Source organism: Papilio machaon, chromosome 28 (assembly GCF_912999745.1).
Source record: "Papilio machaon chromosome 28, ilPapMach1.1, whole genome shotgun sequence".
Classification (NCBI taxonomy): domain Eukaryota; kingdom Metazoa; phylum Arthropoda; class Insecta; order Lepidoptera; family Papilionidae; genus Papilio; species Papilio machaon.
In genome coordinates, this window is record NC_060013.1 from 859,059 (window position 1) to 875,530 (window position 16,472).

General features: G+C 32.4%; 1 protein-coding gene across 1 annotated transcript; it reads left to right on the plus strand.

Moving 5' to 3' along the window:
• Positions 1–732: 732 nt before the first annotated feature.
• Positions 733–16,095, plus strand: LOC106710519 (putative leucine-rich repeat-containing protein DDB_G0290503). Its single transcript, XM_045684845.1, has 15 exons — positions 733–804; positions 1,983–2,271; positions 2,805–2,913; positions 3,481–3,599; positions 4,114–6,054; positions 6,391–6,642; positions 7,183–7,714; positions 7,937–8,292; positions 10,333–10,545; positions 10,843–10,985; positions 11,506–11,647; positions 14,272–14,463; positions 14,817–15,019; positions 15,255–15,410; positions 16,017–16,095. The coding sequence occupies exons 1-15, from the start codon at positions 755–757 to the stop codon at positions 16,060–16,062; spliced, it is 4,743 nt and encodes a 1,580-aa protein (XP_045540801.1). The 5' UTR covers positions 733–754; the 3' UTR covers positions 16,063–16,095.
• The last annotated feature ends 377 nt before the right edge of the window (positions 16,096–16,472 follow it).

Genomic DNA, 16,472 nt, shown 5'->3' on the forward strand with positions numbered 1-16,472 from the left:
GTTTTGTGTGGAAGAGGATATGCGTACAGTGGTAGATCCTGCAACAACAATATTTGTTAGGTGCACGAATTGGCCTCGTCCGGTGAAATACCACGACCACACAGAAGACAGGCGTGAAGTGGAAACAATTCCGCGTACAGTCTGATGAGTGTGGTACCGGAGGCCTAATTTTAGTCCTCTTTCCCTTCCCATCCTTTTCTTATTAGGAAAGGATGGGAAGGGAAAGTGGATTTGGCGGAAGAGGGGATGCATAGGAAGGAGTAATATCCTCTTTCTGTGTGTCCCCTTCTCCGTTGATTAAAGGTAGGCAACGCATCTGCATTTGAGGATGTCTATAGGCAACGGTCGTCTCGCTGTTGCGGCGAATCCTGGCTGTTTGCTCGTTTACCACCTTATGATATAAAAAAAAAATTAAATTCAGATATGACGACTGATAGAGTATACTACGTAAGAGAAAAGTGCAGGTTTGTGATCATTAATTTAAAATAATAAATAACTCATCTTTTAATGTTGATGTTTAGTTTTAGATTAGTATTAAGGTAAAGTAAGTTTTGTATTTATGTTAAAGTGTCCAAATGTCGTATTAACAAAATTATTAATAAAGTGCACATGCATAAAGATTATCCCCACTTTTGTATAACACGTAATTATTTATCACTGAACATCGCATTTTATAAACCAATGAAATCATTAAGATTCCAGTGAATTTATTAATCAATTATAATTGTTTGATTATCAATGATAAGTGTTTATAATGCAAGATATTGGACACAGTTCTCTGCTGAAGTTCTTAGTGAATAATACGTAAGTAAGCATTTTGTTTTATATATCGACACTGGAAAGCATAAACGTTGTAACCCTTGAAATCGCGAATATGTTTTTCACACGTTCAATTTCAACCATTATCAAACGATATTTATTTTATTATAGGTTAGTACAAACTACACAACATTGCTAAATACCGCATGCTTGTAGGCGTATCAGCTCACGAGTTATCATTTTTTGGCTCTCCTGTAAAGTTCATACTTTCGGGGTTACAGCGTTTACGCTTTCCAGCGTCGATATATTGAAAGAAAAATGTAATTTAAACATAATTTTAATCGAATTTCACAATTATTTAAACACTAGCTGTAGCCGGCGACACCGTCTGTGCGTAATTAAAAAATATCTTATTAAGTAACCTAATTGTTCTTACAGATTATGTTCTACATTTGTGCCAAATTTCATCAAGATCTGTTCAGTCGTTCTAGAGATACCTTCAAACAAACATCCATCTAAACATTCGCATTTATAATATTAGTAAGATAGGCATGTTAAATTCCATATGTATAAATTAAATTAACACGGTAACCAAAAATGCTTTAAATTCGTAGTTTAATACTTTAAATTAAACTATATATTTAAAATTTAATTTAATTGGACTCTATCCATGACTACACCTCGTTATTGACACTTCTTACTTCCCGCGCTATTGTCTTTTCTCCCATCCATCTTTTTCTATAACTAAAAAGGCAAAGGTCTTAGTGGACATTATGCCACCTCTTTGAAAGAACGCAAACTCCTTATCTACCAAAGAGGATACATAATTCTTCACTCAACAACATACATGGACGTATTTCTCAGTTTTTTTTATAATAATTATGAAAAATGTACTTTACTGAAAATAATTTGGAATTTAGGCTGCTTATATGTAGGGATCGGTTAGTCGGTCCAAGGCGCTGGATAAAAAGGGACTACTCAGATCTGCGAATTAAAAATCTCACGTAACTTAAACTCCTACAATGGCATAGTAAAAAAAGGAGGGCGCAAGTCGACCTAAAACTGACATTACTCTAATATCAACTTCACTTCATTTAAGAATTCTCACAAAAATTGAGATAACTAATGGCCGCCATGAATGGAATTTGGAAAACAGATAAATAGATGATATTAAAGTCTTAGTTTTATTTATGGTGCTTCTTTTTTTTTCTTTAAATTTCTAGCATGTCCGAGAAAAACATTGAATCAAATGTACCAGGCGAACATAACATCCGAGAAGTTAACGATGAGGAACTCAAGGAAAAAGAGACTCTAATCAATGAAGATAAAGCTCAAACTTCAACAAGCTTCATTGATAAGCAAAATGAATCCTTAACCGAAGGGAATACGTCTGAAATTGCAACAGCAGACGATTTTACTTTATCCCCAGTGATAACGTTGACTAAGAAAGAAGCAACATTTACTAAAGGAGATTTGAAATTGCAAAAGGTCACAGTTACGGAGGACATATCGGTAAGATATCAGCATTTGTTCAAAAAACAAACAATGCCGGGCAAAACTATTGTCACCACTGTACAGAAGTTAGATTATAAATATTGAATTTAATAAATGAAACGCAGTAATTTGATTTGTCTTTTATTTGGTACATAATCCAAATTGTAATTGTAACAGCGCCATCTGTAGTATCTATTGGAATAAGCTTTTTGAATTAATCATCCAAGAATTTGAAATTTTTAATTAGAGATAAATATATTTTTTAATTAATATAATTAATTATTTAATAATAAGTAATTGATGTATATAGCCCAATACAAACGTTATCAGATTGAATTCAAATACAATAATAATTATAGTACTACATAGCGCCATCTATTAACAGAAATAAAACTTTTTTATTTCATAAATCTTAAAGCATTTAAAGATTTCTTAATTATTTAATTTACATTACACATTTTTGTTAATATTCAACATAATTATGTTAGTTAATTTTAAAGAAACATTTCTCTAAAAAAACAGTTAATAATAAATAATTATTTATTTTTTAGCATACATCAACGAGTAATGTAGGTGAAGAGAAATTTAATAGACGATTAACATATGAAATTCACACTTCAGGAAAACAACCGAAGAATACAAATGATGGAGCTAAAGAAGGTAACATATCTATATATATAAAAGAAAGTCGTGTTAGTTACACTATTTATAACTCAAGAATGGCTAAATCGATTTGACTGAAAATTGGTGAGCAGTTAGCGTAGAACCAGGAAACGGTCATAGGATAATTTTTACCCCATTTTCTATTTTTTATTCCGCGCGGACGGAGTCGCGGGTAAAAGCTAGTTAAGTATAACTTATAAAATACTCGTGTCACAATGTTTGTTACCATATTCCTCGAAAACGGGCCAAGCCGTTTTGACGAAATTTTATATGCATACTCAGCAGGTCTGAGAATAGGCTACTATCAATTTTTCATAAACCTAAGTAAAAAAATGTGAAAAAATTAAAAATTCACTCTTTGTATACAAATCTTAGCAATATCTTGATAGTCACTGACAAGGTCTCTTTCCTATTTAAGTCCAGTAAGTGGTTTCATCCTGGATGCGGGTTGCACAGGACCGATCATTGTGGCGTTCTTTGGGGAGGTCTATGCCCAGCAGTGGGCGTTACGAGGCTGAATGGATGGATGGATGAAGTGGTTTAACAATATTCTTTAATTTCCAGAAAAAACAGCAGACCCTGACAGATTAAAAACAAAGATACCTATATCGAGATTAAGACAAGCTGTCAACAAAGTTAAAAATGATTTGAAAGAAAAAAAGAGACTCGAAAAAGAAAAAGACGTAAGTTCCAATTATTTATACTTTACAACACATAAATCCAAACAATAATTGCCTTGCCTTACATTGCATTGGATAAGGCGCGATTGGGCGCTGCACAGAAAGGGGCGCCACAGATCTCTAACATAGTCTTACATAACCCTATTAAACCTTCCTCACCTCCCATAGACATGGTAAAAAAAGAAAGCGCAGTAAAAACCTCTCCCAAGCTGCTAGTAGTAGTTACTCCATACAAACATATTCATCATGTACTGGTAATATTATAATCGTTTAAAGTATTTATAAATGGACATGCTGTTGCCCACGACTTAGTCTGTGCGGCATTAAGAAAAGCGTAATAAGTTAGCCTTTGTGCTCTTTCAGACTATGTTCTACATCTGTGACAAATTTCATCAAGATCCGTTGAGCCGTTCCGGAGATACCTTCAAACAAACATCCATCCATCTAAACATTTACATTTATAATATTAGTAAGGTTACTTTAGACAACAAACATATTAGTAATTTCTTGATTACAGAGTGCCAGTTCTTCCCGTAAATCTTCAATTCCAAGACTGAAAGATAGTAGAACACCGCCACCTAAAGATATAAAGAGAAAAGAAGAAATCCTAACAGCAAAGGCAGATGAAGAATTCGATAGAATATTTCAAGAATTAAACCCAACTGAAGATATTTCTTTAGAATTCATTAATACTGATATAGAGAACGTTAATCAAATAGAAAACAGCTTCGAGGAAATAATACACGCGTACGAAGAAAATAAAACAACACAAGCAAACGACACGGGAAAAAATAAACAATCAAGGATACCATTATTAAAAAGGAAAAGTGAACATGAAATTGAAGTAACAAAAATAAAAGAAAAACAATCATTAAAAAAGAGTAATTCCGTCGATACTAAAATACAAACATCTTTCAATAAAGATATCGCCGAAAAAATAATCGCATCAGATCAAACTAAAACATACACTCATAGTAATGTTACCACTGAAATATATACAGTGCAAAAAGAAAGCAATGAAGTAATAAATAATACTGTAGTATTCCAAAATCAAACAAACTCTAATGAAATCAAAGAGACGATTAAAGTCGCTATCCCTAACTTCGATATACAAACATCTGAAGGTATAAAAAGTAATGAATCCATAGAAAAAACTACAATAGACAATGAAACAGAAGACTTAACTCAAGATATAACAATCACTAAAAACCTTAACTTCGACAAAGAAACAGTTTCAATGATTTATAAAATTGATTTCACTGAAAATAATTTCGATTCCTTAGATATGACACAATTAAATGAAAGTATGAAACGAGATCAAATAGATGTTAAAAATGATAATAATGAATCTAACAATGTTAACATTACAAAAGAGATTTCACACAATGAGTCTATGTCAAAATCTAAACAAACCGAATCATCTTCGAAATCTACCAAAACAATTGAAAGAACTAATCATGACGAAAACATTGAACTTGATATTCAGTCAGTTAGCGAAATCAAAGCAAATCAAACAACAGATAACAATAGTTTAAGTAAACTAACATTAGCACAACCTTCGGAAACAAAAGAAAATATTAAAACTGATAGTGAATCAATTAAACAAGTTTCATTAGAAACAAACGAAACCACAGAGACTAAAACAACGAATGTGAGTTCAAAAACTTCAACGTTCTATGTAGAAGAAACCAATAGTAATCATATAATAGGAGAAACTTCAAGACAGTCTGTTAAAACAAATGAAAGAAGTAAAATAAAGCAAGAATTATTCCTTGATAACAAAACAATTGTATTTGACACTAATCAGAGTATTGTCAGAGAAGTTTCATTTGAAGGAAGTGAAATCATTAATAACTTGACTTCAGAATCATCAGTAACTTTAAGAACTGATGAAGAAAGTGAGAGTACAAAACCAGAACTATTACAAAAGAGTGATATTCAATCTGAAAGTGTTAAAACTTCTGTTAAACAAGTTACGCTTGAAGGCCATACTATGGCATTGAAAACTGACGTTATAAAATCGGGAACGATACATATGAAAAGTGAAAGAAATGAAAAGGAAAATCTTGGTAAATTGGATAAAACAGAAAACTTTGAATATGATAATGTTTCATCTTCTAAAAATACAATTTTAGACACAGAAAAGTTAAGCTTAAAATCTTCAATACAATCATTAAAAACAAATGAATCATCAAACGAAAAACAAGATAAAAATGATAAAACCTCTTTTGAAACCGAAAACCTTCGTGCAAATGAAGAAATTTCAATAGAAAATTTAAAAAACAAAAGAAATAAAAGTACAAAGCTAGAAGAACTATCACGTAGATATGAAAATATCGAATTTGACGTCAATTCGAAGAAAACTTCCGTTGAAACAAATAAAAGCATAGAAAACAAAACCACAACTTATAATAGTAATGAAAAATCTACTGATGCAAATGAAAATATACAAACATTGGTAAAAATTGAACACACGAAGAATCAATCATTAATTAAAGACGATATAATTGATTCTACAAAATCTGTTTCGGTTTCAGCAAACGAAAATAAAGCAAAACTAACAGTCACTACTACGTTAAACAACACTCAACATTCAACAATATCATCATCTAAGTACCTAAACTCTGAATCAAATAAACTAACTGTAGCAAGTACCAAAATGACTACTTCCAATACTTCTTTAAACAATACAGAGATATCAATAAATACAAGAGATGTAACAAAAAGTTTAACAAATTTAAACACACAAAATACCGAAGATATAAATAAGATATATTCAGAAGTATTAACAAAAATGAATGCACAAAATAAACAAACATTTGGAATTACAAAAGAAATAAATAATGTAAATTCTAAACATGATAAACACGAAAACAATATTCAAGATATTGATACAGCTTTGGAAGAAGATATACCAATTCTTAGAGGGAAAGTGAACAGAGTTATACGTAGAATAAGTTCAATAGATAATACGAAACCAGTGGAAAAGAGTTCTAATGATTTACCGAAGAAAAAGTCTGTTTTATCAAAAATTCAAATGTTTGAGGTAATTTTATTATTTATTTTAAAAGAACAACTCTCCAGCTCATATACGTCCCTACCGAGGGGCTCGGAACCTACACTACTTAGGGTGACTAGGCCATAGTCGCACTCGCTGGCTCAGTGCTGGTTGACTTCAATTTCATTGCAGATTTGTGTAGGTTGCATCACGATGTTTTTCTTTACCGTAAAAACGTCGGATAAATGTAAAACACATTAAAACATGTCTCAAACATGTGTCAATCCCAACGTGCAGATTTCGGTCCAGTCCAGTCAAAACGCACAAAGGACAAGTAGTTACTTATAATTGCAAAAAGTTAACCATCACGATTGTTTTGACTTCGACTGCATTTACATTTATTTTCATATCTTGTCATCCTTCAAATTCCCTTTGTACTATCTTTTTGTTACATACTTGGGTTAATTTTATAACATACTCGAAATATTTAAAGAGGTCAGGTTAACATTATCTTATTAACTTATTTGTATCTCTTATTAAACAATACACTATTTACATACTAAACTATAGTTTTTATCAAATTTTCAGCGCGGTGAAATAGATGAAACATATCCAAAAACGAGAATCCCCAAATTAGATTCTAAAACATCAAGAATTCCTAATACACTTCGTCAAACGAGCACTGAACTTAGAAGACCGAAAATTGTTAAAGAAATATTCAAAGAAACTAATGAAAGTAAAAGAGAAATAACAGAAAATACATCAAAACAAAATCAAGTAGAAAAAACAGCTCACATTGAATTCATTAAAGACGAAAGTTATGTATCTGGAGACACTAAATTAAACGACGATCAATCATATAAATATACTGAAACCGATGGAAAATTACTAAGAACTAATTATAAACAAGTTAAAGATGTTATTAAAGAAATAAACAATAAGGTAACCGAAGATAATTCAATAAGAAATGAAAACAATTCAGTAAAAGAAACGATTCAAGAAACATCAGACATTTCAACGTTATCTGTACAAAAAACAATTGATACAAAAACAGAAATAAGTATAAATAAATCCCAAATACAAAATGAGGATTTCCAAATTATAAATAAAGATGAATCAAGCAAATATACAAAAATATATACAAATAATAAGTCAGACAAATCAATAAATATTAATAAATATGGAAGCATTAATACGAATATAGAAGACCAAACAATTAAAAAATTCAATAAAACAAATGAAGACGTTTTTAATTTTACACCCAAAGAAAATAATTCAAACATCATATCAAATATTTCTAACGATTTAACAAGATCTAGACATATTGATGTTACAAACGAAGATTCTAATTACGTACCAAATGAAGTTAAAAAAGAAATAAATACAAATGAATATCTTAATAATGAAAATTTCATATACACAGAGAATAAAGCAAAATCACTTGAATATATAAGACATAATTCAACAAGAAAATCTTACGAAAGACTACAAAGTGACTACAAAGATGGAAGAAGAGATTTTGACATGAGAAGAACAACATCAGTAGCAGAATTAGAGATAGGAGGAGTAGTGAAGGGAAGAGTTTACGAAATGATAATGAGAATAAATTCAATGGAAATACTTTCACAGGGAAAAAAGGAGATAAATAGAGAACAACCGAGAAAGAGTTCGGTTTCTGAAAAGATTGCTTTGTTTGAGGTTAGTCTTTAAAAATAAGTTTTTTTTTTAATATACCATAAGGTGGTAAAATAGCAAGGGGTCACCTGAATTCGACGAAATAGCAAAGTAACCAATGCCCATTGACATCTGCAATCACAGCTACCTTGTCTACCTTTAATCGACGGAGAGGTCTTTATTTTATCTTAACTAGAGTGAAGCAATGACCGGTATTGGGCCTCGGACTCCAGATTTCGTAATGCTAGGGTTATCGAATGCGTCAAGTCGTTAATTTTAACTATCCCAAATTCACTAAAACAATTGACAAAAAACATGAACTATACGTGATTGTAGGTCGACATTTTACCCAAACTCATTGACCTAAACCCTAGCTGTTATATTTACCAGTAAAAACATTTAATTAATAATTAAATTGCTATTAAACTTTACCTAATTCAATAGTATTAAGGTTGTAATTACTAACTAATTACTAACTAGTCCAATAACCGTGGGTTTTTGACATCAAAATCGTTGGACAAAACATATCGTCATCCCTGTCATTATCTTTAAAAAAAACAGAGATAACAATATTTTATAAACGCAGATTTAGGTTACAAAAACTCACGATAAACCGACCTATTGTTCATATAAAGGTGAATATACACTACAGCATTTTCTCGAGTATTTCTATGTAACGATAACGTTCTTACAATTTGTATAACAGAAGTAAAAGCGTATTCCTAAAGCACGTCTGGTTCTTGAATGGGTACACTAGAACATATCATAGAGCGGCTTGTTCTGTTACAAGTAAATGTAGTCTATATCCACCTTAAAAGATAATTATTATGTTCTATTTTTTAATACATATTTAAATGCTGTTTGGTCACATTTAAAATTTGTAATAAACCAGGATTGTACCTAGTGGTATGTACGAGTGTTTTATTTAAATATAAAAAACAAATTCAATTAAAGAATAGACGAACTTCGGAACAAAACCGATATATCACATTTTAATACATATTTTTGTGACGCCAATTCGTTGTTCACAAAAAACAACAATCTGATTTAGTGGTTTTTGTTCCGACGCTCCTTAAATTTCTATTCCAATCTTCTGTCAAGTAGCCTCTCACTGAACACGCCATCTATCGTTAATATATTACAATACATTCTGCTTTAGTTTTCAAGATAATCAATTAAGTAATAAGTGCGTACCTACTTCAAATTTAACTTTGTGCATCCTTGTAATAAAATAATAAAATTAACTTAAATTTAATAACCTCAGAATAAAAAAAAACTGCATTTGTAAAAGTAGATAACGCCATCTAGCGTTTAGTAGTCTATTAAATTTTTCTGAACTCTAAATCTAATAGACTATCTAAATAAAATTATATATCTAAATTAAAAATCACTGTTCTGTTGATTTAAAAATCCCCGTTAATTCAATTCTTCACTCGGATATCTTAAAACGGTATAATAAAATGTTAATTTTAACAAGTTTCATCTCACGTGTTCATGAAGCGTTAAAATTTAAACCAGAACATTGGGTCAATATCTTTCATTGCAGTTTAATTTCGTTCAAGACTTAGTCTCGCTTCGTACATTATGTATCTAAAGTTTATAATAATGGTGCTCGTAATATCTGTGAGTATTTATTAATATTTCTTTATTTATTTTGAATTCTACTTGCTGTTTTTCTTTTTTTCAAAAACTAAATTTATCTATTATTTTTTGGAATTTATCTATGGTATTTGAAAAATTAAAACATATTTTAATTAAAATTAATACGACTTTAATCATATTAAAGCATACAAAAAAACAAAGGGTTAAAACATTACAAATTTATGCGCCAAAAATTAAAAAAACCATAGATTTATCAAAATATAGATAGAGTGTTTATTAAAAGTTTGACAGACGTCTGTAAAGATCGATAGTGGATTTTCCAAATGTCATTATTCATTGAAAATTATAATATTAAGGAAAATTTTTCAACAAAACACCTCCGGGGTATGTTATTTCTGCATTACTTTTGTGTTCCTGCTTAGATATTCTAGATATCTAGAGTAAGCATTTACTTAATTCCAGGGTAAACTTCCACCAATCAAAACTGAGAAGAGAAAAGAAACATATAGAATGAAGAACGAAAAAGAAGTAAACGTGGAAATAACAGAAGAAGAATATACAAAGAAGATATTAGAATTGAAAAGCGTTAAGAATAATTACAAAAATGTAGATCCAGAGTATTTGGAATTAAGAGATTGTTCAGAGATGCCTGTTATAGCTTTAGGAACTGCTTTGGTGAGTCAAATTTTACATATTTATATCTCAATGTCTTAATATTTGTATCGAAACATGTTGTGTTAGTGTATTTGTAAAAGACAATTACGTCTTACCCTCGGCGTGTCATTGTTGAAAGTGATTGTATTTAATTGCAATAGATGGCGCGGTAATCAATTTAAAGTTTATAGATTGTTATAATTTTTTGCTTTTTGCATAATCATCGCATCAAAATAATTCATTTATACTTCATTTAACTTTATTATCAACAATTATTAATTTTTCATATGTTTTATTAGTATTTTTGGTTATTTTTAGTTGGACAAGAGATTGATCAGATACGTGGTGGAAGCCGCCATAGACATGGGATACCGTGCAATAGACACAGCATATATCTATGGTAATGAAAAGGAAATAGGAAAAGCTATTAATAATAAGATAAACGATGGAACTGTAAAAAGGTATGCTGTAATTCAATACTAGAAAATTTACTAATTCTGACCAATAGATGGCGTTGTTTTAAAATTACTTTTTCTCTAAAATTGTTTAGTAATTTTGTATTTTTCTACCGAAACGCAGAAAATTTACTAATTCCTACCAATAGATGGCGTTATTTTAAAATAACCTTTTTCTCTCAAATTTTTAAGTCATTTTGTATTTTTACTACCAAAACGCTTGGACTTAGGAGGTTGAGCTGCTAATAATCTACTCAGCATATCCAATATAGCTATTTCTAGACCTATATTATATAAAAAAAATATTGGATTCCTTGTTTGTTTCCATTGAATAAACTCGCAAAACTACGCCACCGATTTGAAAAAATCTTTTAGTTATGAAGCTACACAATCCTCGGATGAAATAGGCTAGATTTATTACTAGATTTTTTAAGTCCGCGCTTACAAATGCTAGTTAAATTGATCTTATTTAATATGCTTAAAATAATTTCTTCTAATAATAAAATCTAGTAATTTTTTTATCTAGGGAGGATTTGTATATAATATCAAAACTCTGGAGTACATATCACCGTAAGGATCTTGTTGAGAACGCGTGCAAGCAGTCACTAGACAACATGGGACTTAAATACTTCGATTTATATTTAATACACAATCCAATGTCATTATTGGTAAGACATTTTTATTTTTGTAAAGGCGGGAAATGAATTAAACCTTTGTCAATACAATCGCACCTAGATAAGCGAGAAAAATATCGTGATCTTGTGGAGTCTCGTTTATTGTGGTTCGACTATATTAATTTGTCATTTTGCTAACTATTCTTTGTTTAGATTAAAAGCCTGAATTAAGTAAACTGTGGAACGTCAAAACATAAATGGCGTTCATCTCTTATCTATCTATATATATAAAAGAAAGTCGTGTTAGTTACACTATTTATAACTCAAGATCAGTCTAACTGATTTAGCTGAAAATTGATGGGGAGGTAGCTTAGAACTAGGAGACGGACATAGGAACTTTTTTATCTTGTGTGCATTTTTTTATTCCGCGCGGACGGAGTCGCGGGTAAAAGCTAGTATTGAATAAATTGTAATTATTTTGTGGAAATTGTAAGATAAAGGGACATATGAGGCAAAATAAACATAGCTAATGTTCTATAGTTTTCTAAAAAAAACTGTTTAACCCATTGAGTGCCAGATACGAGATATCTCGTAGTAAGCGTGTGTATCAAAAGTGCCAGCTACGAGATATCTCGTAGTGCGTGCTGCAATTTTAGATTAATTACAAATGGCTATTTCACCTAAAAATATTTTAAAAAGGTGAGTGAAAAATTTATACAGAGTAACAAAACTTGTTAATTTTCAATTTTTGTTATAAATAAGAACTTATACGATTAGATTTTTACATAAAATTTTATACATATATAATGTATGAATTAAAAATTTATATAGTGTAAAAAACATTAATTATCAGTTTTTAGTATAAAAATTATAACTTAGATGATTAGATTATAATAACTATATTCATATATATGAATTTATTACCAAAAAAAATTATTATTGTTGCTGAATATGGTAAACTCTAAAACAAGGATCAACGCAAAGTGCTGGCTTCTCGATGCACTGTGGACAAAACCTAGTCTCCTTTCGTTTTTTTTCCTTTGTGCACATTCGACATGGGTTTGTAGGCATTCCTTTTTTTCTATGGGCGGAAGATGTCCTAAATAATGAAATGCATTACAGACCCTGCTTTCTCTTGCATTGCTGTCGTCACCAAGTAAATGCATTATAACTGATTCTAAAACTAAACTAAACTAACTAAATTGAATTATCTTCATCCTTTTATTCCTTCGATTAATTTGGTTGTGAAACATGTGTGCATTATGCAGGAACATTTCCAAGTAATGTAGTTTTTTTATAAGAGAAGGGGGCAAACTAGCAGCGGGAACACCAAGGTGTTCATCGACGCCCATGGACATCTGCAATACCAGAGGAACTGCAGATGCGTTGCCGGCCTTTGAGATGGTGAAGTCGCTTCTTGAAGGACCCTAAGTCGTAGCGGTTTAGAAATACCGCCGAGGACAGACCATTCCACAACGCGGCGGTACGCGCAAACCGCACGGTTGTGGATTGCCAGCCATCGAGATGGAGTGGATGGAACTCAGCGGTCTGTCGTGTCGTCCGATGACAGAACTCGGCGGCAGAAATTGTTCCAAACAATTCTTCCGAGCACTCCCCGTGGTAGATGCGGTAGAAAATGCAGAGGGAACTAACGTCTCTCCGCGACGCCAGAGTGTCGAGCCGATCAGTCTCTGTCGTTGACTCGATTCGAATCGCTCTCCATTGTATGCGGTCAAATGGAAGAAGCTGGTACTGGGCTGGTACTCCAGCCCAGAGATGCGAGCAGTATTCCATGTGGGGCCGAACTTGCGCCTTATACAGCTGAAGGCGATGGCCCCGTAGGAAATACTGCTCCGCTCTGCCGAGCACACCCAGTTTGTAGTTTATCTTTCCATTTGTTGACCATACTGGATCCTGATCTGAGCAACTTAGAGTCAAGGAGTGATTCAGTTTCTTTTTGACTTAATTTTCTGGATTTCCCTTTCGATCGAATCTTAGTGAGCCGCATACATATTTTTTTAATATATGAAACAGTCACCTGAATTCGCCGAAATAGCGACGCGACCATTGCCCATGAACATCCGCAAATGCAGATGCGTTGCCTACCTTTTATCAATGGAGAATGGGACGCACAGATAAGGGACATTTCCCCTTCCTATGCGTCCGCTCTGCCGCCCAATCCACTTCCCCTTCTCATACTTTCCTAATAAGAAAAGAATGTCAAGGGTAGGAGGACTAAAATTAGGCCTTCAGCGTCACACTCATCAGACGAAACGCGGAATTACTTCCACTTCACGCCTGCCTTCTGTCTGTAATATTGTAACGGCATTTACTGCAATTTTTATTGAAAAAAGAGCACTACGAGATATCTCGTAAGTGGCAACCAGCACAGGAATTTTATTCAGTGACGCCAGCTACGAGTTATCTCGTAGTGTTTTTTTTTCAATAAAAATTACTGTAAATGCTATTACAATATTGTTTTAGTAACTTATAGATATATATATTTTGTAAAATTTCATGTATTCTTCAAAATAAAACCTTGGCACCCAGGGCAAGACGCTCTAAATATGTCTGGCAGTCAATGGGTTAACCAGAAATATTTTGGAATTTAAAAGTTATAGCGAAAATTGCAGTTTTTTATGGTTGTGATTGGAATCCGATATACTTTTTAATTCCAGGAAGGTTCAGACCCTTTGCCAAAGATAGCCAACGTACTTCAATACTCTGAACATGATTACATGGACGCTTGGCGAGGTATAGAAGACCTGATTATAAAAGGTCTGGTTCGTAGAGGCGGTGTTAGTAATTTCAATTCGGAGCAAGTACACCGGGTAATGGAAAAAGGACGGATCAAGCCTGTTGTTAATCAGGTACTGCTTGTGTTTGATTTTTGACAGTTATATTATGAAAACACATGTCGTTTAAGGGAATTTTTACTTGAAGTTAATGGTAAAATAGAAAATCAAATCACTTGAAAAAAAAATGTGAGCCGTCATGTGACGCCTGGCAGATGTGAAACATCGTGTGTGTACAAGTAATATGCATAAAAGATACATTAGTATAGTGTGGCGACCCGTCGCCACGGCAAGCGTCGCCACGCCAACAATTCGGTTTACAAGTGATCCTATAGATGTTTCACATCAAAACTTCTAACTCTTATAAATAAGGGAGATCACTTAACGAACTCTGAGTACGAAAGAATGATATATTTTATTTATCCTAGGTGGAATGTCATCCATACTTAAGTCAGGAGCGTCTAGGCGGGTTCTGCGACGCGTATGGTATGAGACTGAGTTGTTATGGAGTGTTGGGGTCTAAAGGTACCCCGGCGGAGCACAAGAGCGACCTGCCGCCGGTCATTGACGACCCTCTCGTGCTGGTCATGGCGGCAGGCTTGGGGGTTACTCCAGGGCAGATGCTGATCGCGTAAGTGTTGTGTTTTAGTTGGTTTCAGTCAATAATTGTGTAGAAACATATAATTGTTTCAATTGTAATTACATACAAAACTGTGATATTTTTTCTCGCTTATTCATTTCTCCCCAACCAGAGTATCTCGCTTATGGAGATCGTCAGTCGAGAGCGGACAATAACTCTCGCTTTTAGAGGTTTCTCGCTTTTCGAGGATCGACTATACTTGGAACCTTATCTATTTGCTTCCCAGTTACCAACTTCACAACAGTAGAAGTGTGGTCATAAAGGCTACAAGCGCTGCCCGTTTATATGATAATCTAAAAGCACAGTTCATTTCTCTGGAACCTTCACATCTCACCGCTTTGAAGAGCCTTAATAAAAACAAGAGGACTTATTACTTAAAAGGGTAAGAATTTAACGAAATTGTTTTTAATCCAACAAGCTTATCTGACTCGGTAAGAGGCGCTACTATCGCAGTTAGTTCTTTTACAAAATATATAAAGCGTTATTGAGTCAACATCGGCCCAGGTAGCGTTGCCAGGCGTCCGAATAAAACCGGACATAGACTTTTTGATTGCGTGTTCGGCTAAAATAACGGTTTTCCAGCTTTTGTTAGGCTTTTTACATTTCCCAAACGAGAGTGTACCTATTAATACTGAGACAAAATACTAAATAATATAAAGTGTACGACCTTTCTACCCAAATGTCCGGCCAAACTGGCTGGTCTGTCCGGCTAGTAGGTTTGACGACCTGGCAACCCTAGCCCCAGGCATTGCGTTGCCAGTGCACTCCGCTAACGAAACATTCATTGCACAATTAACGTACAATCAAAACACAAGACAGTTTATAGTACAAGGATCTTGTTACTTTTTAACATTGACAGGGGGGCGCTAGTGTGCTAACATTATTTAGTTTGACTTATGCTCACCGGTTTAGATAATTTTGTCGGTCTATAGGTTTACTACTATTATCTTTTAACTTGATTTAACATTAATGTTTTATTTGATTTCAGTTTGGGAGAAACACACAAGAACTATCCTTTCAACATTGCTTTTTAATCTTTGACAGATTAAAAATTATATATATTGTCACAATAATTTATTTTTAATCTAGGAATTTTTCTTACTGTTTAGTCTTTGATTTTTAAAGCGCATTTTTTATTTATTTAACTGTACCATTTTGTTACCTTTTATTGGAATTATTTTTAGGTTATAAAATCTTTTATTGAGGAAATTTTGTTACTTTGCAGAAATATGAAATTAAATTGGTATTTAAATTTATTTATTCAGTATTAAGAATATTAATTTCGTACAATATTTTAAGATATTAAAAATAAGAGGAGTGTTTTAATAAAAACCAGTTACGAAGAAAACGATGCAATGCAATTATCAAAGAATTTCAAAATGTCCTTTGTATTAAAAGATAAAATAAATATATTTTTTATCTGTTTGATAGATGTTTATATTTG

Excerpts from the sequence above, each read along its gene's own strand:
- LOC106710519 (XM_045684845.1), top strand. The coding sequence starts at position 755 with ATGCAAGATATTGGACACAGTTCTCTGCTGAAGTTCTTAGTGAATAAT. Across the intron at positions 2,914-3,480 it reads AAATGATGGAGCTAAAGAAG|AAAAAACAGCAGACCCTGAC; the intron begins GTAACATATCTA and ends TTTAATTTCCAG. Across the intron at positions 6,055-6,390 it reads ATGAAAATATACAAACATTG|ATGAATGCACAAAATAAACA; the intron begins GTAAAAATTGAA and ends GTATTAACAAAA.